The following is a 26403-nucleotide window of genomic DNA, read 5'->3' as shown; positions in this document are numbered from 1 at the left end:
ACTTATCCATCACCCTCATTGGTAACATTTCCATAAATATGATCCCTGAGATACATAAGATGCTAACAAAAGATTTAGGTATTTCTGCACCAGTCTTTCTGAGTATTACACTGTTTGATTTTATTTCCAGGATCACACAAATAAGTGAAAATCATTGGCAAATAGGCCTCGCCTAAGCGAGATCAATTGGCTTTTGCCATGATCTTTTTGCTGTGTTGTAAACAAAACGTCCCGAAGAGATGGCGCATGCGCTACCTATACAAGAAAAGGATGTGTGAGAAAGTAGCCTCTTTCTAGCATGGTTACCCCTCACTTTTGACCTGTTTGTGAGTGTATGTCAGTATGTTTTTGCCTATCTCACTGAGATCCTGCTAACCAGGACTCCAGGGCTCATAGTTTGTGGCCTAATGTTTGTGTTGTCAGTAGTGCTTGACTGAGTCACAGAGGATCTGCTAACCAGCTGCTCTTTCTGCTTTTAAATTTGTTACTGTAGGCTAGGGACTTCATTTACCAGTTTCAATTGGCACACTGCCCCTCCCCCTTATAAGTCCCTAGTATATGGTATCTCGGTACCCAGGGCACTGGGGTTCCAGGAGATCCATATGGGCTGCAGCATTTCTTCTGCCACCTGTAGGGAGCTCAGACAAACCCCTGCACAGGCCTGCCATTGCAGCCTGCATGAAATAGTGCACACTATTTCACAGCCATTTTCACTGCACTTAAGTAACTTATAAGTCATCTATATGTCTAACCTTCACTTGGTGAAGGTTAGGTGCAAAGTTACTAAGTGTGAGGGCACCCTTGCACTAGCAAAGGTGCCCCCACATAGTTCAGGGCCATTTCCCCGGACTTTGAGTGTGGGGAGGCCATTACACACGTGCACTACATATAGGTCAATACTTATACGTAGCTTCACAATGGTAACTCCGAATATGGCCATGTAACATGTCTAAGAACATGGAATTGTCCCCCCCATTCCAAATATGGTATTGTGGAGCCAATTGCATGCATCCTGGGGGCTCCACCATGGACCAGACCAGCTCTCAGGCTTGCGCTACAGCTACTGCCACCTCACAGACAGGGTTCTGGGCAGCAGAGTCCAGGAAGGTAGACCAAAGCATTCCTCCAAGAGCAGGGTGTTACACCCTCTCCCTTTGGAAACAGGCGTTACAGGCTGGGGAGGGGTAGCCTCCCCCAGCCTCTGAAAATGCTTTGAAGGGCACAGATGTTGCCCTCCTTGCATAAGTCAGTCTACACTGGTTCAGGGACCCCTTGTTCCCTGCTCTGGCACAAAACTGGACAAAGGAAAGTGAAGTGACCACTCCCCTGTCCACCACCCTAGGGGTGGTGCCCAGAGTTCCTCCAGTGTGTCCCAGACTTCAGCCATCTTGCTTCGCAAGGTGCGGGGGCACTCTAAAGGGCTCCGAGTGGCCAATGCCAACAGGTGACGTCAGAGACCCCCCCCCCCCGATAGGTCCATACCTGATAAGGTAGCCAATCCCCCTCTTGGGGCTATTTAGGGTCTTTCCTGTGGGTTCTCTTCAGATTCTGCTGCAAGTTTCCTTCAGGAATCCTCTGCAACAACTTCAGCATCCTCTGACCTCAGATCAACCGCAGCCTGCTCCAGGAACTGCTGTAACAGCAACAAAGTATCCACAAGGGATAATTTTCCTCTGCAACTTAGGCTCCAGCCAGCATCTGCAACAGTTTCCACGGTGTGGACGCTCAGAGTACCCCCTGTCTTCTTCCCGCACCAGAAGGACTGAAGAAATCTCCTGTGGGGTGACGGAGTCACTCCCCTGCTCCAGCAGGCACCTTATAAGATGACGACCGGTACCCTTGGACTCCTCTCACAGAGACAAGTGTGCTCCTAAGGACACAGAGATTGGACCCCATCAACAAACTGTCATGAGGTTCTGCTGACGCAATTTGGAGAAGGTAAGAACTTGCCTTCCCTGAGAGCAACGGTACGCCTGCGTACTGCGTCTTCTTCACCTCCTGAGACCTCTGTGCATTATTTGCAAATTCCTTTGTGCACAGCTTGGCCCAGGTCCCCAGCACTCCATCCCGTGACGCTCAACTTGCTGAGTTGTTCTCCGGAGGCGTGGGACCTTCCTTTGTTGTGCTGCATCAACCGTGTTTTGCACCTCCTTTGTCCCCGTGTCCTAGGACTCCCGTGGGTGCTTGCTGGCATCCTGAGGGCTATCTAAAGTGCTGCGAGCCCCTCTTCCTAATCACATAGAGTCTAGGCCTACAGGTCCCTCCTGGGTCCAGCCAGCACCATTTTGACGCAAAATGCATATTTGTCGTAACCAAGGCTTGTTGGCGACTTCCAAAACAATCATTTCTGCATCCATCGTCACGTCGTGGGACATCCTTTGCATCACGCAGGAACCCGCTGGCATCTTCCTAGGGTGCATTCCTGCAGTCTTCAAATAACCGATGACTGTTCTTTTGCACCCTCTTCTGGGTTGGCAGGGGCTCCTGCCCTTCCTGGAACTTCTTTCGACTTCTGGACTTGGTCCCCTTCTTTTGCAGGTCTTCAGGTCCAGGAATCCAGCAGTTGTTGTTTGCAGACTTGGTTGGTTACTGCAAAATCCCAATCACGAGGTGTAGTGTGTCCTAAGGAAACTTGCAGTACTTGACTCCTGCTTTTCTGGACTTTGGGGTGGGGTAATTTACTTACCTTTATTGTATTCTTACTATACCAGTGATTCTTCACACACTACACTTGTCTAGGGAGGGGGGAATTCGTGATTCGCATTCCACTTTTAGTATATGGTTTGTGTTGCCCCTAGACCTATTTTCTCCCATTGCACTCTATAGCATTTCCTATTGTTTGCACTATCCTATGACTATTCACTTGTCTAATTTTGGTGTCCAGTGTAGAATACTTACCTCCTGAAGGAGTATTCTCTCGAAGATATTTTTGGTACTGTGTCACCCAAATAAATACCTTTATTTTTGGTAACACTGAGTATTGTCTTTACTTGTGTACAAGTACTGTGTAACTATAAGTGGTATTGCATGAGCTTTGCAGGTCTCCTAGTTCAGCCTAAGCTGCTCTGCTATAGTTACCTCTATCAGCCTAAGCTGCTAGAACACTACTACTTCACTAATAAGGGATAACTGTACCTGGTATAAGGTGTAAGTACCCAAGGTACTCACTACAAACCAGGTCAGCCTCCTACAGGATGCAAAAAGAAAATAAGATTAAGAACGATCTAGAAAGTAGTATATTTTAAAACGCACTCCACAAGAACCAATATCCAAGTAAAAATAGAACATTTTAGGAGATAAGGAGATCCCATAAAGAACTATATGGAGCCTCTTCTCCTCCCCATCCCGGGGGGAGGCCTCAGTAATGAAGAAATAAAAAAGGACAAACATATGCTGACAACAGCAGCCCTGCCTAGTTTCTGAAGTCTGTGCGTGATGTGCTGCACCAGTCCAGTTTTTTTCTTTGACTTCTGGGACTTGTGGTCTTGTTTTTTTTCATTATAAAAACTTGACAGGTCTCAGAATTCAAAGGATGAAGTCTGGTAGGAAGCAGTACGCCACACATGAATACTGGAAGCTTGGCAGCTATGCAACAGGTAAGCAATTTAGAAAGAATGAACAAGCATTTGCAATGCTCTAGGTCTTGCATTTACTTGAGTTCAAGCTATTAGGAGTGTACATTTTTAACTGGACTTCTTTTGCCACATTAATTGGTCAACACTGCCGCACATTTTGGGCCTTTCTTCTATAACTCAAGGGCTAGTAGGCCCTATAGAATATTTTTTTTTTAAACAAGGCTCTTGAAACAAACTGCTCCCAGGTGCAAGACAAAAGTTTCAAATACAGCAATGGTAAGATATGTTATTGTTTTGGGGTCCCCGCTAACCTAGTATGGGGACCAAGAATTGACCTAGACAGAGTGCATCAAACTACTCTCAGCTGTAAAACAAAAGTTTCAGCAATGAGGGAGCTTATACAGACACTGCACATGGGGGCGAGTATTATTTTGGTGTCCCCACTAACCTAGTGTGGGGATCCAGAGATGGCCTACACAGAAAGAGTGCCATTCTGACCATTTTGGTGGTGGTCCCATTGTCCTAGGACCACCACAGGTTGTGATACAGGCAAAAATGTTTTGCAAAGCATTTTGGGGGCAAGTTTCCCCAAGTGCAGTGAATGTTGTAGTATCGGCTCTCCCACTGTGTCGGGAGAGCTGCTTTGATGATTTATGTAAAGCAGCTATCAATTACAAGTGTTTTATGAAAGCTATGGAGCATGAAAGGGGAGAACCAAAAGAAATTACTCCCATTAGGTAACAGTGTGAACAATTTGACCAACGCTTCAATCCTGCTGGTGGAGTTTGAGTTGCTGTTCGCGCTGTGAGCTCCATGGAGCATGAAAGGGGAGGGCACAGGGGTGGGGCGGTTGGACAAAAGAAGAAAAAACAAATAGTTTGCCCATGCTGTAGGCCGAAAACAAAACAGTCCATAGGCGGGACCAACGTAAAGCATTTACCAATGACATCAAGGTATCTTTGAAAGGCAAGCCCAAGAACAAGTGAAAGTGATGGGCATGGATAAAAGCCCTCAAAATACTTACAACATGATGAAAAGCACTTGGCGATCAACCTAAAAGTGGGATATACCTGCAGGACAAGCACTGCTTACTTAGGCACTCTCCTATGAAAAACACAGCAGGCCCTATCACCGCACTCTTCCTGGAGCATCCCTTGTAGTCGAAAATAAATCACTGGACAATGCACCACAGCATCCAAGGGCCTACCGATATGGCCCTTACACAATATGATAAATACAAGCCTCGAGAGAAAGTAATAAACTTTTCACAAGGCTTTGATAAAGAATAAAAGGAAGGAGCCGAGCCAGTGCACAGATTCACTGCAGCCTTACTCCCTTAACCAAACCAACAAGAGATGATCTAGAGCATCGGAGAACAGAGGACACGAGAAATGTAAACAAATGGCATACCCTAGCTAGCGCACAAGTGAACTTCAGCTTTGTTCTGTGCTGTAAAAACCTTGGGAGAACAAGACCAAGGAACGAATGGATGAGGGAAAAAAAGAACACACAGATAGGAGGGCAGGCAAAGGCAGATGGAATGGGGACTAAGGCGGTGATGAAATGCAGCACAGCTTGAAAATGTGTTCAAGCTAGAACAGTTTTACTATGGGGTTTCTCCTTGTTGTCGATTTCTTTTTAGAGGACAGTTTGTAAAAATAACCAATAAGCTTCCTGTCCTCGTCTCTGGCCCTCTGGACTGCACCAACCTGCTGCCATTGCCACTCTGTTCTGGCTCCTAAGAGTGCGCTTTCTTCTCATTTGCAGCACTAACATCATCGTGCAATGGGATTACATCATTAGTAAATTATATTGTGCAGATTAGATTTTGCTTTCATATTAACTACACCTGGAAATCTGAATGAACCTGGGCCAGAAAGCCCCTATTGCCATTTCAAGTATGATGCGTTTGTACTTTTGCTCACAGATAAATGTACTGTTAAAGTAAAAAGTTAAAGGACATGTGATGGTAAAAGGTGAAAGGAGAGCAACGAGGGAGCACACTGAGGCATGTATTATCCTAGGCCCATGTGCTATGGTCACACATACAGACAATATGGAAATATCTTAAGTTCATTGAGAAGGAGTGTTTTAAGAATTTGGATGCACATGGGCTTTTTTGGAAGCAATTGACATCTATTGAACAATACGTTTTTAACAGTGCTGCTTCGGTCAATTAGTTTTGAAAAAGCTGTATTTAGCCGGCATTTTTAATACCAAGTAAAATGGCACTTAAAATACTGACAACCTGTGCTAGAAGACAGACAGATTTGGCTCAGGTAGAATTCAAACTTGTGATCTTCAGCTCACGGCAGATGCCAACGATTACCAACACTTCATACAAGTGTAATAAAAAAAAGAATAAAACAATCTGCAAAGTCCCCATAAATACACACATCCATTCATACAGTACCCTACAGGAGTACACAACAGGATCTAGCTGGCACTATTGGACACAATCCTTCACTAAACAATGCATTCATTATTTCATTTTAACCTTGCTCATCTATCCGAAATGTATCCTTAAAACAACACGAAGAATATGTATGAGCAAAGTCCACAGAACACTACTCCGAACAAATCTAAGCATTTTCCAGGATCCCAAAAGCACTTCCGCCGTATATGGATGGTTTTAATGAGCTACCGATGTGTGTATATAGCATAACATTTCTTGTGGACCAATACCCCATACCAAGAATCAATGAGATGTTAGCCCTTACCAAGAAGGAAAAGTGGTTTTCAACTATTGGATTTTACTACAGCTTATCGCCAGGTAATGTTACACCCGGACATCAGTGACCTGTTGAAGCAGAGTGTTTATGCATTTTTTGAATATTAATAGTAATATGTAGAGAAAATAATGTAGAGAAATAATGTGCATGTTTGAATATGTACCCACGAAGAGTGGCTCCCAACTTATACGAAGTAGTACTAAATAAGTTAAAAAAATGTGTGAAATATTGAAAGTGTGCAATCACAATGTAGTAATATGTCATATTGAAATGTATAACGTATGTTTTGCATTATATTGTAGAGCTAACTTAGCCGAAGTTGAGTCCTAGTTTTGCCAGGCGTCACGCAGAAGCTGAATAATCGTGCAATGTAGAAAGGCTGATGTATTGAAGGGAGCATGAACCACTCACATTAATTAAAACAGAAAAAAAAAGAAAAAAAAAAAAACTGCTTAGCCTAGAATTTTCTGCAATGAAGCGACAGACCGGAGATGATGGAATCAAAATTTTAATCAAACCCGGTGTAAGGCAAATGAAGTGTACTTTCCTAGGACTAGAACAATAGAGACAACAGAGCCACTGAATGGAGAAGATGCAACATTTTCGATACCGGATGAGCTGGATGATGAGGACATCGTACAGTGAACCAATCGACACCCTAAGAGCGTCAAAATATTAGAGTTCATAGATTTGTAAAATAAAAGTAATTGGCTAGCGTCACATATGGTGACTAATTGACCAATCCGGTTTTGGGGGATAGTCTGGGCAATTTTAATATAATGTCTTGACAGAGGGAAAATTATTCAGAACTTATTCTGAAGTTGATGCGATATTGGGGGGAGAAAGATCTGAGATTCTGTCATTGGGCTCATGCTCCAGAGAGCCTGATGTGTTGCTGATCGATTGATGACCTGAAGACAAAGACTGACTTTGTTGCTGATCCATTCTGCAGATAGGTAGCTATGACAAAGTGACCGATTGACTTTTGTGCCTTTTCTTTCTAGGTACCAACTGCACTGTTTTATAGTTTGTCTTAGCTAGATGTTTTTCCAAATTCATATTCTAAATTGTTTTTTTGCATGACGTCCAACATGCTAATGCTAATTAGGGTGAGACAGGGTTCCTATTCTGAGACTTTGAAGTACACGGTGACAAATGATTGATGGACTGTTTCACTGAACTCTGCTATTAAATACAGGTACTTTAGAAGCTTCTTGGCTTTGATGTGTGTATCCTGCACAAGTAGCAGAGTTGATAGCTCTTACCAGAGCATGCCATGTATCTTCTAGATTGAGAGTTACCATCTACACAGACAGTCAATATGGATTTGGAGTTGTCCATGATTTTGGTCGTTGTGGTCGCAAAGAAGTTTCCTGACCTCTACGGGTTCACTAGTAAGGAATGGCAACAGAATTAAAAAAATAAATAAATAAGCTGTTGTATGCAATACAGTTACTCGAAGAAATTGCTGTGGTGAAATGCAGTGTACATTAAAAGACACCAGACTCCCCTCACTAGGAAATGGAGATGCGGATCAAGTCGCAAGGTTTTGCACACTGAACTGTATATCATTTAAAGACAAGTGGGAATTGATGTCCGAAGAAGATAATATATGTACAAGTTATGCATTGAAAGTGATCAATATTTTGGAAGAGTTGAAAACACTGCAAAATAATGCTGACAAGGAAGAAAAACGACTGATCTAAACTAAAATGTGTTCAAAATCCTGATGAAATATGGGGTTTCTGAGGAAGGTCAGATGGTCCTGCCCAATAGTTTGTCGCAAATGGCCACATACTACCACGGACAGGAACACATTGGGAGGGATGCCACGTTTCGTTGTTTAAAATGGACTGGTTCAATCCAAAGTTTAGGCAGACAGCAGAGGCAGTATGTCACTGCTGTATAAATTTGTTAGCAGCTAAATGTGGGGAAGGGACAGTGGTGAATTTGAGCCACATTGGAAGAGCAGGAGTTCAATTCGGCAGAATGCAATTGGATTTCATTGACATGCCTGTGTGTGGAGGTTTGAAGTATGGGTTGGTGATTGTGTATTTTAGTCACTGGATTGAAGCATACTCCACAAGAAGAAATTACAGTCTCACAGTGGCAAAGTTGTTACTCAGGAAGTGGAGACCACATTTCGGGTTTCCAATCTCTTTAGATCCAAATAGGGGAACTCACTTCAATAAACGAGGTGATTAACTCTTGTGTGCAGCACTAAACATTGAGCAGAGGTTGCATTGTAGCTACCACCCTGAAGCATCAGCACTTGTCCAACAGATGAATGGTACCTTGAAATCAAGAATTGCCAAGATGTGTGGAGCTACGAATCTGAAATGGCCAGATGCATTGCCTTTGGTGTGGATGTCGATGAGAAATACACCTGACAGGAAGACAGAGCTGTCGCCCCGTGAGATTCTCATGGGCAGAGAAATTAGATTACTAGCAGTTCCAGCCAATGCACTTGTGAATATTACAGATGATATGATGTTGGACTACTGCAAGGGTCTGGCTGATGGGGTTTGCTCTTTCTCTCAGCAGGTGCAGGCCACCACCCTGCCACCCATCCACAATCAAGGGCACAATCTGAGAGCCGGGGACTGGGTCGTTATCCGAAAACATGTTTGCAAGACGTGTTTAGAAACACGCTTACCAGGTGGTCTTGGCAACTACGACAGCTGTGAAGTGTGCTGGACTTCCGAACTGGATACACGTGAGTCATATGAAGAAAGTGGCATGTCCACAGGATCATGAAGTGTTGAGAGCACCAACAACAGCAAAACAGGTTGCTGCACCTGAGCCAGAGAAAGAACCAAGAGAGTCCGAGACTGAACAAGAGCTTGTGGAAGATGTTTCTATTACTCCTGTAAGAGACGAAGGTGAAGAATTACAGGAGGGTGCGGAAGAATCAATCTCAACGGATACAGCAGGAGAGCCTAGCGCAGCAGGGGTTCTCCCAGAAGCAGACGGTGTTGAGAAGCAGACAGAGTAAGTGCCAGACCAAGAGGGGGAAAGAGTTGAGACAGATCAAAGTCAAGGTGATCCAAATCCTCCTGAGCCCGTTGCAGGTCCATCAAGAACACACCATAGAGAAAGAGACGGAGAAGACTCCAATCCTGAGAAGAATATTGACAGAAGGATCAAGAAAAGGAGACAATTGGCACGAGTCGCGAATAGGGAAAAGAAAGGAATTGTTCAGAAATGAAACAATAGAGAAAGAAGTAGATACTACAAGAAAAGAAGAATTGAGTGAAGGAGAACTAATTGGTGATCAAAAGTTGAAAAGAAAGAATAGCAAGTAGGTGTTACGCAGGTCCTGAATGGGAGTATACAACTACAAATGAATGGCAACACAAGTTTATGTCTTTTTGCTTTGATAGAGAAGTTCAGAGTCAGTACTTTGATGGAACCTGAAGGTGATCAGGAAGCCGAATTGTTGAGCCAATCTGAAATACCTTAAAGAGACTATTGAAGATAACCCGGAAGAGACATTGATTTGACAAGCTGCTCATAGATTTTGACAAAGGAAAATGGTCCCTGGATGTGAAACTGAACTGTAAGAGAAGACTTTTTCCTTATTTTCTTGATATTACAGCACTTTAAGAGTTACATCGGCTTTTTGATTCTTTACAGATCATGGCTCAGTTAAATAATCAAAGTTAGAAATGCTAGGCGCTGTAGATATGAGTGTTGGATTGGCAATTATGTGTGAGATCTTGTTTATAGTGGTGATTGTGGGAATGTCTGTTCTTGCTGTGAAAGGAGCCACTCATACTCCTGCTCCTGAAACTACTACACTAACAGCTTTGGAGAGGTTTAAGTTAGATGAGAAGTATTTGCATGATTATACTAATGCTCAAGGAGAGCTTTCTTCTAATGGTTTCTATTGCTTGATGAGTGAGTATGTCGAGGCGATGGATGCAAGGGATTGTCCTGTGTGCACGCAACTTCCTTTGTCAGTAGAAGGGGTTACGTACCACAGCTTACCTTTTCCCTATGGAATAAGCAGTAGCTTGCTACTAACAAGGTTCTATAATCAAGAGTACATACAGTATTTTTACTCTAATTAGGACATTGTGTTTTCATTTGTTCCCTATTATTGGGTATTGGAGTAGAGTAGCTAAAGAGCATGATTTAGTATTAGAGGATTTTTTGAGCCTACACTAACATTTGGAACAGTTTACGCGCATAAGCATAACCTTACATGCTTGCTTACACCTTTACAAAAAGCTTTATAGAGCAAACGGACGACAGGAGAAAGGCAATAAAGGAGAAATTAGAAAAAGGCTTAGAGAAAATGATTAGGCTTACACTGCAATTAAAACGCAAGGAAAATTAGCTTTAGATGCATTACACACACACACACATATATATATATATATATATATATATATACACACACACACACACACACACCTACATACATATGCCAAAATCGCGCACTGACACCATTTGTGGGAACGAGTGAATGTAGGCATGTGTTTGTTTCAGAATAAGTGGACTTTTATGCTGAATGGTCAGGACCCTGTGATTCCTGGAATCTATTATATCTGTGGACTTAATGCTTATTATCGTCTTCCAAGAGGATGGTATGGGACATGTTATTTGGGGATAGTTTTCCCTAAATTTTATCAGATAGATGATTTAAAGAAGTTTCCGAAATTGACTGAATTACATCATAAGTGACAGAGGAGGGAAACCTCTTCTGCTATTGTGGGAGATATATTTGCTGCGGTGATTCCTTCACTGGGAGTCATCCTGAAATCGATCAAGATACGAAAGTTGTCTACTATTGTGGATAACATGCTGACAAACTTTACTGGGGCAATACTCCCGATAGATACAGAATTAGCTGCGGATAGAGCTATGACGCTTCAGAATCTCCTTGTTTTAGACATCCTTCTAGCGAAGGACGGCGGAGTCTGTAAAATGATTAACTCTAGGCATTACTCGTCATACATTCCTAACAGTAAGGAGATTAGAGACTTACTCACTAACCTGACTAACTCAAGTAAGAATTTGAAGGAACCAGGTGTTTGGGGAAAAGATTTGCTTCAGTGGAAAGTTGGCTTAGTAATATTTGGAATCAGATGTTATTAAAAATCATACAGGCAATATTAATTGTGATTGCTTTCATATTAGGATTATGGGGTTTACGTAAATTGTGTCAAAAGATTAAATTAAGACGGTCTAAAAATAATCAGAGGAGGGAAGAACGAAATAGGGAAAGAATTTACAGAGAACTTTTGAGGAGGAGACAAAATACAGAAGAAACAGTTGTGAATTGATGGCAAAGAATAGTGTGATGACATTTAGCCATCAGAGGAGGGACTGTTGAAGCAGATATGGTAATTAAAATTGAGTGTTTACATATTACTATTAATATTCAAAAAATGCATAGAGAAAATAATGTAGAGAAATAATGTGCATGTTTGAAAATGTACCCACGAAGAGTGGCTACCAAATACGAAGTTGTACTAAATAACTAAAAATGCGTGAAATATTGAAAATGTGCAATAACAATGTAGTAATATGTTATACTGAAATGTATATTTTGCATTATATTGTGGAGCTAACTTAGCCAAAGTTGTGGCCTAGTTTTGCCAGGCCTCATGCAGAAGCTGAATAATCATACAATGTAGAAAGGCTGATGTATTGAACTGACCCTGAGCCACTCACATTAATAAAATAAAATAAAAATAAAAAAAATCAATAAATTAAAAAAAAAAAAAAACTGCTTAGCCTAGAATTTTCTGCAATGAACTGACGGAGAGATGAGGGAATCAAAATTGTATCAAACCCAGTGTAAGGCAGACAAAGTGTACTTTCCTAGGACTCGAACAACAGAGACACTGACTGGAGGAGAAGATGCAACATTTTCGATACTGGATGATGATGACATACAGTGAACCAATGGACACCCGGAGAGCGGCGAAATATTAGAATTCATAGATTTGTAAAATAAAAGTCATTGGCTAGCGTCACATATGGTGACTAATTGACCAAGTAGGTTTGGGGGGGGGGGGGGGGAATAGTCTGGGCAACTTTAATATAATGTCCTGACAGAGGGAAAATTCTTCAGAACTTATTCTGACATTGATGCAGTACTGGGGGAGAAAGAGATTCGAAAGTCTGTCGTTGGGCTCATGCTCCTGAGAGCCTGATGCCTTGCTGATCGATTGATGACTTCAAGACGAAGACTGACTTTGTTTCTGATCCATTCCATGGATAGGTAGCTATGACAATGTGACTGATTGACTTATCTTTCCAGGTACCAACTGTACTGTTTTATAGCTTCTCTTAGCTAGATGTTTTTCCAAATTCATCTTCTAAATTGTTTTTGCATGAAATCCAACATGCGAATGCTAATTACGGTGAGGTAGGGTTCCTATTCTTAGACGTTGCCGTATACGGTGACGCATGATTGACTGTTTTGCTGAACTCTGCTATTAATGCGGATATATTCATCTTTGCTAGCTTATGCTGAAGAATTAGAGCATATGTGTTCTCAAGTTCCGATTAGATTATGTTATTGGTGGTCACTAATGAGCTAACCTTGAGCTGATTGAATAAAGTTTGAACTAATCAGATGACTTAGTATTGTAACTAATAGGGAAATAAAATTGATAAAACGTATATTTGAGTTGTGGTTATTCATGATATGTTGGCGCTATTCACCGATTAATGTTTTTGCTTATTGGTTTGTGTATTGATTAATCGATGGTCATAGATTACTACATAGCTAGGATACTCCATGCGATCCAAAAAGGTTCATCGACATATACGCATCCCCTTGTAAGTTTACTTACTAAGCACCGGGCACGCTAGCAAACCTTACCACTTTCACTACACAGTTTGGGTGCTATCAGTTCAAAAGAGTACCTTTTGGTCTAGCCTCAACTGCAGCTATATTGCAAAGATCGATGCATTTAATTTTCAAAAGGTATTAAAAACCTATTGCTATTCCCGGACGAAATTTTAGTAGAGGGGAGATCCAGGTAAGAGCATGACCAGATATTGTTGTAGGTACTCAAAACTGAAAGGGAGGGAAAAAAAAAAAAAAAAAAAAAAAAAAGGCTGACTGCAGAATTCAGAAAATGCAAATTTGCAAAAAAACATTTCACATAGCTAGGGCAGGAAATTACAGGTGACCGGACTACACACACACCAAAAAAAAAAAAAAAAAAAAAAAGGGAAGGCTATGAGAGCAGCACCTGTCCCCAAAAACAAGGAAGAGTTGAGAGCGTTCCTGGGGTTGGTAGAATTGTATTCCAAGTTTAAAGATTTATTAACCAAGACCTACAAGATCAGACAACTACTCAAAATTAGCAACACGTTTGAATGGTCCAGTCATTGTCCAGACAGGTGTATATACCTCAAGAATGGCATTTGCAATGCATCTCCTTTACAAGAATTTGACCCTGATTTAGCTAACTTTGTTACCACTGATGCTATTAATAGAGGAATTGGTGCAGTCCTTACACAAAAGGATAAGTTGAGCAAGGAAGATACTGTTGCGTTTGCTTTCCATTCAGTTACTCCAAATGAAAGGAAAAAAAGAAAATAAAAATCACACACACACACACACACACACATTCAGTTATAGAACCGGAAGCACTTGTTTGTGTATGGGGTCTAGAGCACTTCCGCTAATTTATTTGGGGCAAAAAGGTTACCTCGCAGTGACCATAAACCCCTTAAGAGTGTGAACTACTAAAGGAGTGTATGATGCATTCCCCAGATTAGCCCATATGTCAGTGAGACTATATGATTTTATATTTGAAGTACAATACCTACCAGGTACAAGAATGTTGTTACTAACCGAGTAGGCTGCCACTTACCATGAGTGAAGCAAGTGAGGATGCTTTGGAAGAATTTTTGAGCAGTGTACATTTCAGAGGAATTTCCTAGTATGTCAGGTGAAAAATGGGAAAAAGCCAAAAAACAGCATTCTGTCCTCAGAAGTAAGGAGGATGCTATTGATTGGTTTCTGTGATGCTATTAATTTTGTTTGACCAATGACTTTGTGTTTCACCACTGCGCATATTAGTTGCTCAATGTTCACCAGTAGCACATTATATGTTTTGTTCAGTTTAGCTGCCTATTGGCTTTGACATGGCATTAGCCATTATTTTTTTGTATTCAGTTCAGCTGCCTATTGGCTTTGACATGACATTAGACATTACATTTGATATTTAGGTTAGCTGCCTATTGCCTTTAACGTGGAGTTAGACATTGCAGTTGAGAATCCAAGCTGTATTTTTCCAAGCTATGTGTTTTTCCACAAGATGAACCAAACTGTTTTTCTCACACCAGACTAGACCTGATAAGAGAGAGTACATTTGGTGTTTTCCTTTCTGCTCAGGCTTGGGAAGAGGAGAAGTCTAGGAGATCTGGCCAGTCTCCAAAGGCTTGCGTAGTTTTCCCGAGTCTGAGAGGAGGGGGCACGCTTTTGTAAGGATGGCTCGGGGCTTCAGAGAATTAGATTGGAATCTGCTGGACTTCGGACTGGAACTTGGCGCCAGTTGCCAGTCTCCCGTGTGGGTAGATAATCTCTCTCTCGCAGTTGACCGGAGTCATCAACTTGCAGACCCCAGAAAGATGAAGCTGTAAATAGTTTCTCACACGGTGAAGTATTTGTTTTGCATTATATATATATATATATATATATATATATATATAACCTGCTGTGTACATTGCAACTGAGAAGTACTGTGATATATTTTGTTTTCATTGCTGCGATACTTTTACTCATTTGAACGTGTGCTTGAAATCTATTAATTCGTCTCTCACGAACGTGTGGGTGGGGAAGAATTAACAACAATAAAGGTCTTCTTTGAACTCAGAAGTGCATTCTTGATATGTTCTGTAAGCTCTGATACGAGATAAGAAGGAAAGCAGAACAGTTTCCCAGATAATTCCCAGTAAGTAACCCTTTACAGAAGGACTTAAGACATGAACTGTCCTTAGAAGGTGGCTAAATTTTAAAAAGACCAGGAAAGGTGGTGCCCCCTTAAATTTTAAGGGAGAAAAACCTGGGTGATTTGCATGAAGAACATTTGGGGATAGGTAAAACCAAGAATAAAGTCAAAGATGGTATTGGTGGCCAGGTTGTGACAAATAAATAGAAAGGTCAGAAATTGCATACAGTGTGAGAATTCTGATAAGACACAACATTCAGGCCTCCTTTACATCCCTTACCCAGCCCAGAAATGCCTTGGGAGAGAACTGGAATAGATATAACGGGACCAATAAGGAACATGAAGAACAAGTTTAAGTGATTGCTCTGAAAGATAACTTCACCAAGTGGCCTGAAATTGAAATAGTTCAAAGAGCCGATATCAGTAGTGTTATCAAATTCCTGGATGGTGTGTTCACTAGCCAAGGGTTACCCAAGTACTTATTTAGCGACAAGGAACCCCAGTTTATTTCTGAAAGTTTAACCCCTTGACAGCGATGGATGTAATGGTTACATCCATGGCTGCACCTCTCAGGCGCCATGTACGTAACCATTATGTCCATTTACAGGGCCCCGGACGGTAGCGCAAGCGCTCCCCTCGACGACCACACCCCACAGGTCAGGGCTGGAAGGGGAATCTCTTCCCCCCCTGGATCCCCCCCACCCCCCCTCCAGTGACGTCAGCACACGAGTGTGCTGACCTCAGAGGACACCTCCCATCGTGCTGGAAGCATGCTGAGCATTTCTCTTTCGCTCGGGAGGAGGGGGCCAGCAGAGGCATGAAAGGAAAGGAAAGGTCTTTCCTTTCAGGTCTATGGAAACATTTCTGCTGCGCCAGGGATTTTTGGAAATGGACATAAGGGGAGCAGCCCCTTGGGCAAGGGCTGCTCCCCGAGGGGGTGGGGGGGGGGGGGGGCAGAAAGCCCACCAGAGACCAGGTAAGATTTTTTTTCCCCCAAAAAATAAGAGGGTGGTGGTATGGCCAATTACCCCCGATCTACCGCAGAAGGTCTACTAGATATATATATTTATTGGGGTGGTGGCTAATGCCCCCAACCCATCTGAAGGGGGTAACAGTCTTTCAGCTCTCCCCCTGCACACAAACATTTTATCCCATGGCAAGCAAGAAGACATTTGATTATTTTGAGTTTTGGTTTTACATTTAGGCCATGAGAGCTTGGTAACTCAAAATCGTCCCACTTGGCATGGTGAGGGCTGCACTTTTTTGACTTTGGGACGCTACCATGTAGAACAATCCACGAGACCCAGTCACATCCGAAAACTAAACATCGGGGTGATTCCAGGGTGGTCTGCTTCACATGCACCCAGCACCATTTTCTTACCCACAATGCCATGCAAGCCTCCAACTTTGCTGGAAACCACACATTTTTGTGATGGAACCTTATTTCAGCAAATGAATTGCTGTATACCTGGTATAGAATGAAAACCCACTGCAAGGTGCAGTTCATGTATTGGCTCTGGGTACTTAAGGTTCTTTATGAACCTAGAAGCCCTATATATCCCTGCAACCATAAGTGTCCAGCAGACGTAACAGTATATTGCTTTCAAATATCTGACATCGCAGGAAAAAGTTAGAGTAAATCGTGGAGAAAAATGGCTGTTTTTGTCACCTCACTTTCAATATTTCTTTTATTTCAGCTGTTATTTTCTGTAGGAAACACTTGCACGACCTACACAAATTACCCCTTGCTGAATTCAGAATTTTGTCTACTTTTCAGAAATGTTTAGCTTTCTGGGATCCAGCATTGCTTTCACACCCATTTCTGTCACTAAGTGGAAGGCTGAAAGCACACAAAAAAAGAATCTTAAAAATGGGGTATGCACCAGTAAAATGCCCAAATTCTGTTGAAAAACGGGGTTCTGATTAAGTCTGTTCCTGAAAGCTTGGGATATTAGCACTGCAAACCCTTTGTTGATGTCATTTTCAGGGGGAAAACCCCAAGCGTTCTTCTGCAGCCCTTTTTCCCCCAATTTCTTGGAAAAAACGAATTTTTGGGCTAATTTCTTGGTCTCCTTCAGGTGAACCCACAAAGTCTGGGTACCTCTAGAATCCCTAGGATGTTGGAAGAAAAGGACGCAAATTTGGCATTGGTAGCTTATGTGGACAAAAAGTTAGGAGAGCCTAAGCGTGAACTGCCCCAAATAGCCAAAAAAAGGTTTGGTACCAGAGGGAGAAAAGGCATGGCAGCGATGGGGTTAAAAATAAATTCTTAAAGAGGAATGGCATCATACCTCAGACTACTTCAGTGTTCCATCAAGCAGGAAATGGAGCAGTTTGAATGTGTTATTACGGGGTTAGTACAGTTAGGCAATAATAACAACAACCACCTTGTATGGAGAACTGACTTACACAAGATGGTTTGGGCATACAGAATAACCCCTAATGAGAGTACTGTATTCAGTCCTTTTGAACTTATGAGGGGGAAAAACTCCCATGTCTGAATACAACATTGGATTGGTCACTGGAGGCAGTGAATGAATCTATCTGAAGCACAAAGAGAATGCAAAGGACAGTGTGACAAAGAATAAAAGCAAAGCAGTACATGTGAGAGTTGGTGACAGGGTAACAGGTTTCATTGGTAAAAACCAAAGTCTTTTTATACAGCCCCCGACAGTAAAGAACATGTTTCGCAATTCTTTACTATTAAGTGATGGCAAAGTCTGTCATTTATCTGTGCTTTCCTTGTGTAAGAGAAGGAAGGACAATAGGAAGAGAGGTAGTGGTAACCATATTACACAAAACAGGAGTGATGTTCCAGGTGTCAATGATCATGTCGATAACCAGAGTCAAAGAAATACTGAGCAGCATGTAGAGATGAAGTATTCATATGAAGGTCGTAGTACAACCCAAAAAGGAAACACCTTAAATAGTAATATAAGAAGCAGGACATGATGTGTGGTTATTAAACCCAGGTGTGATTAATTGGTTGTTTTAGACTACCTACATTTAGGCATATAGACGCCTGTATCCTTTAAGGTACAGTGTGACAACTATGAACCTGTCCTAGGTTTTGCCTAGGTACCTTTTTGAAAGCACTTCCATCATTTTTTCTAATTTGCTTGACAAAACGTTTTTATGGGTAATATGTACATGTTATACGATTTACTGCATGATATACTTTTCTTAATGATGTACCTTCTGATTTAAGGCAGATTCATATTTTTAATTTAGTAAGTTGTTTATTATAAGTAATGTGTACTCAACTATTTATCTAGTGCTTTTATAAAGGGGGAGATGTGTTAGGAGTGTAAGTATACACTTGATATAGTGTATACTTATCCCCTAGGACACCGTACCGTACCAGGTTTATTGTGATGTGATCAGCTGTCATACTCTCTGCATCTGGCAGATGAACTGTCAGATGCAAAGAGGAACTGTGGGGAGTAGACGTGTTATGTTTACCTGCCATCCTCCCTTGAAGTGTGTTGGGGTATTTGACTTCAATAAAAGAAGTTTGCGTGCACTGTCTGGAGTTGATCCTTACAGCTGGAGCCTTACACGTATCTGCAAATCAATGGAGGGGAAACAAAGGCACACAGCTTGTGGTCACTTCACAGGTACTTGAGAGGCTTGATTTTGACTTTGGTTAGTCCCTGGATATGAGAGATGCATGCACAGTAAGAATGTTGAATATGCTTGTCTGTTCCTGTATTTATACAAATAGCAATTTAAATAATCACTATTGTGTTTTATTACTTTTATTGAACTACTTATCCAATGCAGAGTGTCAGAGCACTTAACATCACATGTACAAATCATACATAGACAATAAATCATAAGTGTAAATCTTTGTACAGGATGTGTTACATAGGATACTGAGGGTTACAAGATGTAGGAGTCACATGTCCTTCATTGCTCACTGTGCTATAGTAGGATTACAATTTATGAACCGGCACTGGGACTAGACATCTCTCCAGCAAATGTGATAACAATAGTAAGATTACTGTAGGTTACAAAATCTACGAAAAGAGCAAACCGGGGCACTCCAAACAAAGAGTCCAAAAGTCGGGTGACTTAGTGTGGAAAAGTTTAATCCTCAGTAATTGGTCGTTGAATCATAGTTCAAAATTGTTTGAATCCACATATGAGAAAGTATATAGCAGGTTACAATAACAAACTGACTCCTCAGAATGAACAGGCATAGATGAGCAACAAAACAGCCAACACGTGTTTCGTCCTCTCGGACTTTTTCAAGGCTGTTTCTAACCGTAGATTTCTGGAAGCAAGTAACAAAGGCGTATGTGCTTGCCACTGCAGCGTCTGATAACGCTGCCGTTTCACCATATGTTTCTTATGAAAAAGTCCGAGAGGACGAAACACGTGTTGGCTGTTTTGTTGCTCATCTATGCCTGTTCATTCTGAGGAGTCAGTTTGTTATTGTAACCTGCTATATACTTTCTCATATGTGGATTCAAACAATTTTGAACTATGATTCAACGACCAATTACTGAGGATTAAACTTTTCCACACTAAGTCACCCGACTTTTGGACTCTCTTTGTTTGGAGTGCCCCGGTTTGCTCTTTTCTTAGATTTTGTAACCTACAGCGCTCGACAGAGGTGGTTGTCGCCATCCACCTCTGTGTGTGTGCACCTTGAAACCCTCGGTGGTTGGGTTTCTCTGCACCAGGCTGGCACCCGCCACAGGACTTGCTGACGACATACTATTGTGTTTGTTGTTTTTTGTTTCAGATGTGCGTCGCTAAGCATCAACCACCTTGTTTCAGTATTGTAGTAAGATAACTGTGGTGGTTATTATTCCCTGAGATTTATGGGGCATAGGAAGCTCTCTGCAACAAGCGCCTTAAACCCCAGAAGATTTTTTTTAAATGCAGTCTTTGCCAGTGCTTTAAACGGGCCGGTACTCACAGGTACTGAGCACCGGCACTTCTTATTTTTACTGCTGTGAGTAACGGCACTTCTCTGCCTGCAAGGAGAGTACTGGTACTCATAAATGGCTCGTTGCTGCTTGTGCTGCTGAGCTCGAGGCTGTGAAAGTGGAGCCTGTCTGGACGACACGGACAACCAAACTGCCTTTGTAGCCCCGAGCTAAGCCACTGCTGAACTATTCAGCATAGTCTCATTTGCATAATGTCCGGTTGCCCAGGATCACACACTATGTTGGAGGATGGGGCATTAAGGCCCTGCACAGTCAATATCGTTCACACTATCTCGTGAATTTGTGAACACACCGAATCCAGGAAGCCCAATAACGGGCACAATTAAGAAAGCCACAAGCCACAGTGTTAAGTAGTTTAAAATGGCTTTCATCCCACCCGAGTCTTATGCGTGAGTGTCTGTGTGTTGGCTTGCTTGGGTGTGCCTGGTTTGTGTAGGAGAAAAGCGACGGAAAGAGGGAGAGAATCGGGACACTCAGGATATATTTTAAAGAAAATATGTGGAATGCTGTGTGAGTTAATCTCTGCTTGTTTATTTCTGGGTGCACGTGCACTCAAGAATATTTAAGTATTGTGCCAAATGCAAGCAAAAAGTACCCCATTAACAAACTGAAAATATTACAAAACAAGGAATATCATCATGTTTGGCCTACATTTTGTGTGAAGAGTTAACCTATTCTATTAATACATTTCTCACATGGTTTGTGTGTGCTGCAACTCGTATAGAAATAATTACTAATATTGCTATTCCAGTCAGTTTCCAGGGGCACACCGATTATTAACTTGCTGGGGCCAATAGTGCTGCTGCTGATGGCTTGGATGCATTCCTGGTTTAGGGATTCTTCCATTTTGATTTAGTGCCTATTCCCAGCAGGTTTTCACACCACTCACTATTAGCATACCTAAAGGTAAAAGGCCTTCCCCATTTCACCCTTTAAAGAAATGCTGGCCCCCGAAAGGAATTCCTATCACACCTTATTTACAATGTGCATTCACACCCAGTCTGGGACTCTTGCAGTGGTGCAAAAAGTGGAGGGGTTCTCCCTGCAAAGAACATGGAGGGCCCCCCCTCCAGACTAACCCATGTGCTGTGCTGAGGGGGCCTCCTGGAGCTCAGCCACCCAAGCGCACTGCAGGGTGTGCGGGGGGCCTTTGTTGCGCCAGTGGCATCTTGAGGTGTTTTGGTCCACCCTTGCTGGGCACTTTCAAATTCACCAACTAGAGATGAGAACTAGGGGCACTTTCAGTTAACTTATTTTATAAATCAATTCAGTATTATATAGTACTGCACTGCAACTTCATGCCAATGTGTGTTGAAACTGCTCTGGAGGAGCTGCACTCTCAACCTCCTATGGCAGGGAAGATATGGGAAAAGGACCATGACCACGCATTTTACAGACCCTATTGTATACATGGTAACATTGTGAGAATACCTAATAGTTTTTGAGACATACATTGCAGAAACTGTATTTTCTTCTTAGCTTTCATCAGAATGAAGGCAGCACAAGAAGGTTAACATATAATTTTAACTTCCCCGTCACCATCATGAGGGTTTGCATGCATGCAATTAGGAACTAAGTGCTGCTCACCCTAATCTTTTCATTATCTGACCTCTGTGGGCAATAAAAATCTGAACAAAGATCTAAAGTGACTTAGCCATGATCAAACAGGGCTGAGCTAAGACCCCACATCACTGGCACAAGATAATACATCAATAGTTCAGTATTAGTTCTGGCCTAAATGACACAATGGCTCAAGATCAGATAAGGGTGGCTTAAAATAAACTGTTTTAAGCCATGTTCACTTGTTAGTAGCCAGGAACAACACACCATGGGTCAAGAGCACACAATGCGGAGCCAATTTCACACACTATTGGGTGAAACTACTCCCTTGCCCCACATCATACAATACTGGATCAACATAACAAAGAGCTAAGCCAAGATAACAGTGGTGGTTAGAACTTGCCCTCAAGAGCCTGCTGACCATTGTGCACAATTTTAAACCTGGCAAATTGATACTGAAACTCTTGACGCAGCAAGATGATCATTCAACCTATCCTTTCCCTTTAAATGCAATGGACTGTATACATATTTCTGAGGGCCTTGCTGTTAATTAATATTTATGTAGTGTGCCACATGTGCAGAGGGAATCTGCACATATGGTGTGTTTAAGACCACCAATGCAAGAGCAATATGAATACTGGATAGATGTCTCACCCTTAGCCCCGCCCACCAGCTGCACCCATAACTCATTTTAATGAGTACCTGCACTTATTTTTTCCCATTTAAAGCACTGGTCTTTGCAACCAATTAAGCAGAACAGGTTCTTTGTCAAGTTTCTCCTTGTGCCAATTTCTTCGTGGCACAAATTTTAAAAAATAAAATGTTGAAATTGAAGTCTAGATTTTGTGCCAGGGTTCTGTCACTTTGGCACAACCCTGATGCTAATTTTCATTCGTTAAATCTGGTAATTTCCTAAAATATAATCCTTTTAGACTTGCTAAACATATGTGAAGGCTTAAAATCAGATTACACTTCCTGTGAGGTTACGTGGGAGAAAACCACTTCCTGTGATGTCACTGGTGATGCCACACGCCATTATATCACATGCTGTGATATCACATGCCATGATGTCACTTGTATACTGTAACTTAGTTAGTCCTCCCACTTCTGTTTTTTAGGACTTGTGCCCTGTGGACACCCATAATTTAACGATATGCAGGCCTGGCATAAAAGTGACCCTGGCACGTCAGTGGACATTTCTGAGATAAGTGATAATTCTTGAAAGAATGTGGTCATCAATGCCGCGGGGAAATGAAAAAATGCTTACACTGGCATAGCTGTTGTGATTTTTTTTTTTTTTTTATTGCAAGCATCGTTTGCACATGGCGCCCAGCCCTGTTGAAATTACTGTACTGTTAAAATAGCGTTAACTCTAGATTAGTGTAATCTCTGGGCATCATGTTATGTCATCCATCTAGGTTTCGATCCCTTCTCTCGCCAATGCAACCTTTCGTATATTCAAGTAATGTACTAATTAATCTCCTACTCATTTAAAGCTCTCATTCATCTACGTATTTAATATTGAAAAATACAAATGAAGAAGCAAAGTCACTTACTAAATTCCAATGCATGTTTACGTTAAAACAAGTAAGGGCAAACAAAGAACTGCTTAAAAACGTAAGCGAAAAAGACCGAGACGCGAGTTACGGCGTCCAGTTCTACACAATCCGTATAAAACCCTCAACTAAGAAAAAGAGCACGCTACAAACAAAAACAGTGTGTGGTGAGAAACTATGAAGTTTGCATGTGGGAATTTAAAAAAGGAATTTCTGTGGGGTTTGTTACACGTGTACCATTATCTTAATAGCCATTAGCTAACTGGAACAGTTTGGCTGCTCATGAAGCGGAAAATACAACCCTGTCTGCAGCAGCTAAGTGATAACTTGACGTGCGCTTCAGACCAATGAGCGTTGCCTGACGTGTCCTTTCCAAGAGCTGTTGAATATGCTTTCAAATAAAGCACCGATTATACACGGCATTGTATATAAAAGTGGACTCAACTGTAGGGGAAAGGGTGTACTGTTGATATCCCCCAAATGCAGACTCGTGAGGAAATTCTCGAGGCTGGTCACCGTTTGGTAGAATTATGGTATGCAGTTACAAAAAATATATATAATAATAATAATAATAATAATAAACACACCCACACGAAGTTCTATTTGAAGTATCCTTTTGTTTGCTTTAATTCCATCCACTTTAGGCATGGAGCGTGCAAGGCAGTCATGAATGCTCAACGATATTTTGGCATGATATCGTTCAACTGTTCTCCCCTCCAGCAGTAAACGGAGGATCATATCTAGCCCGCAAAAGAACGATTTTCAATTCAAATATACACGATATTGCCAGGGAGACGGTGCCGTGGAAACAAAGAGGTTGGAATTTTAAGACTAGGGCGAAGCAGTGATTTAAATAACCAGCATAAGCATAGCGCAACGCAGAAAAATCTTAGGGTAAAAATCTGGCCTTAGGGAACGTTTGCCCTTATATAGCAGGGGCTACAGACGGCACTTCCAACAGCGCGTAGCCCCAATCTGTCAATTTCTCATTTAGTGTTTCAGAAACTCCTTCCGCCCGTGACTTTGCTGCGATCACCAAGACTGCATTAAGAGCAGCGCTTGAAATGCGTGCGGCCAGAAACAACTACAGGAGGCGGAGGGGTTCCACTTACTCTTGGCCTTGCTGAGGTGCAGGGAATGATCTGAAACTGGAACACGGGTGGCCTCTCCTGGGTACACCTGACCCCCGGCATAGAAGTGGCACTCCTCGTCCGCCCGGTTCGTCTTGCTTTGCGGCGGTTTTACCTCTTCGGCTAAGACACCGCAGACCCCCAACAGTAGGCACAAAGCGACAACAAAGCCAACCGCCGTGCAACGTCTGCGCGTCTCCATAATGCGGTGCTGACAGGCCGTCCCGCCTCTCGCGGTCTTTGAGCGTCGCCGGAGAAGTGGGAGGATAGTCCGCGAGCTCCCGTGAGCGAGCTGAAGCAGGCGCTCCGTGACAGGGAGGCTGACGTAGCCTTAACGTGCCGATGACAGACCCACCTACAGCGAGGAGGAGTGAGCGTTGGCGCGTTTTTTGAATAAACCTTTAAGTCACTTTAATGTGAGAGGCCTCTAAAAGTGGCGTTTTCAATCCACAAGTTTTCTACGTAAATTGCTCAAGAAATTATCTATTTTCTAGCCCTATATGGTCAGTCTGGTGGCTACAGACATATGTCATCGATTCACCAAAATACCAGGGATTGTAACATTCACATCACATCTCCTTTGCCTCCCCCCCAATTACTTCACCAGTTGTGATGTGTTATGAACTTTGACCCGTTTCTCAGCTCTCATAGTTTTTATACATCTCCCTCATCAGTCTTTCTCACCTGTTGTTGTCACCTCTCCTACTCCTTTGTCGCTACTCACCTGTCTCCGTCTCAATATCACATGTCAACATTTTAGAAGAGGAAAGTGGGAGATGTGTTTCCCCCATTGGGTTCTAATGAAGCAGAGTTAGTTTCAGGTGGGAAGACAACCAAAATAAAGCAATTTTTGGCTTCAAAAATCGAGAGTCTCTTGCCTGAATCATGTACTGGCATATATGGAGTATCACCTTCACCTTGTATAGGTTAGTGTAAAGCCGCGCTGGCATTGGTGGACAGTGCTACATTGCTATTGGTTGAGAACCGTGAGAGCAAAGGATTGTGGGATTGAAATTACTTACTGATTTGATCTTAAAATGTAGAAAGGTTTCGCAGAGCATGGGAGCAGCGCCGCCTCCCCTCCAGTAACAGCTACGGGGAAAGGAACCTGCAGTTCATGGGGACCCCCCTGCCACCCTGCAACAGGCCTAGACTGCATCCCACAACTGCCCAGAGACTAGCCGGTCGATTCAAAGACATGGCCCCACCTGGATGTTTGAAACTCCATTGTCTCGCCTCCTTGAAGAGTGCAGAGGGGTAACTAATCCTGCAGGGCCTCTGGGCTTGTCGCCCATTTCAGCAGCACAGATAGCGGGGCCCTCACAGGCACACCCCTTGCAGCCAGGAGCCTCATACCGCAGTATCCACTGAAGCTAGGTCCACCATTACAGGACAGAGCTCCCCCCTCTTGGGACGGCAAGCGGTTTTGGCAGATGATCAGGCCCTTCCCTTGCAGAGCTGCCGGGCCTCCCTTCCCACCATCTCACATGTGAGCAAGATATCACCCATCTGCAGCAGCTTGAGGTGAGGCTCTCCCCCTGCTAGTGGCATTCCATTGACCCAGCACCTCTCTTCCTCTCCTACACTCGCATCCTGGGGCCTGGGATAGCCTGTGAGGACCACAATTAAATGACTCTGTTGGCACTGAGGGACGACTTAAGTGGACTGCTGGCAGTGTGGGGCCCCATGGACTGTGTTTCCATCCTTCCCTTCCACTGTGGATGGTCTGACTGAATCAGGACCAACTTGTGGCTCCTGCTTGCCCCGTCACTCCTCTCCTGCGCTTTGTTTCTTCCCCACCTATCTAACATCCTAGCTGAAGGTCGACAACCAGCTCCATACCCGGCTGCTCATGCTACTGTGGACCGCGTTAAGCGGGCCTGGCCCTCATAACTTGAGACTGTGTCATAGTTGCAGCCATGGGAAAAGGCAAAACCGGAAAACCACCACTCCTGCTAGACCAGCCAG

The 26403-nt window shown here is 42.7% G+C and overlaps 1 protein-coding gene across 1 annotated transcript in view; it reads right to left on the bottom strand.

The window, feature by feature from the left end:
- The window catches only part of PRDX4 (peroxiredoxin 4), a 149538-nt gene extending 124809 nt beyond the window's left edge, over positions 1-24729 (bottom strand). Inside the window, exon 1 of the mRNA XM_069204743.1 lies at positions 24418-24729. Coding sequence (XP_069060844.1) covers positions 24418-24637 — 220 coding nt within the window. The 5' untranslated portion in view covers positions 24638-24729. The remainder of the gene's footprint in view (positions 1-24417) is intronic.
- Positions 24730-26403: the final 1674 nt, after the last annotated feature.

This window comes from Pleurodeles waltl, chromosome 8, assembly GCF_031143425.1.
Source record: "Pleurodeles waltl isolate 20211129_DDA chromosome 8, aPleWal1.hap1.20221129, whole genome shotgun sequence".
NCBI classification, from domain to species: Eukaryota; Metazoa; Chordata; class Amphibia; order Caudata; family Salamandridae; genus Pleurodeles; species Pleurodeles waltl.
This window is presented reverse-complemented; position numbering and strand designations above follow the sequence as displayed.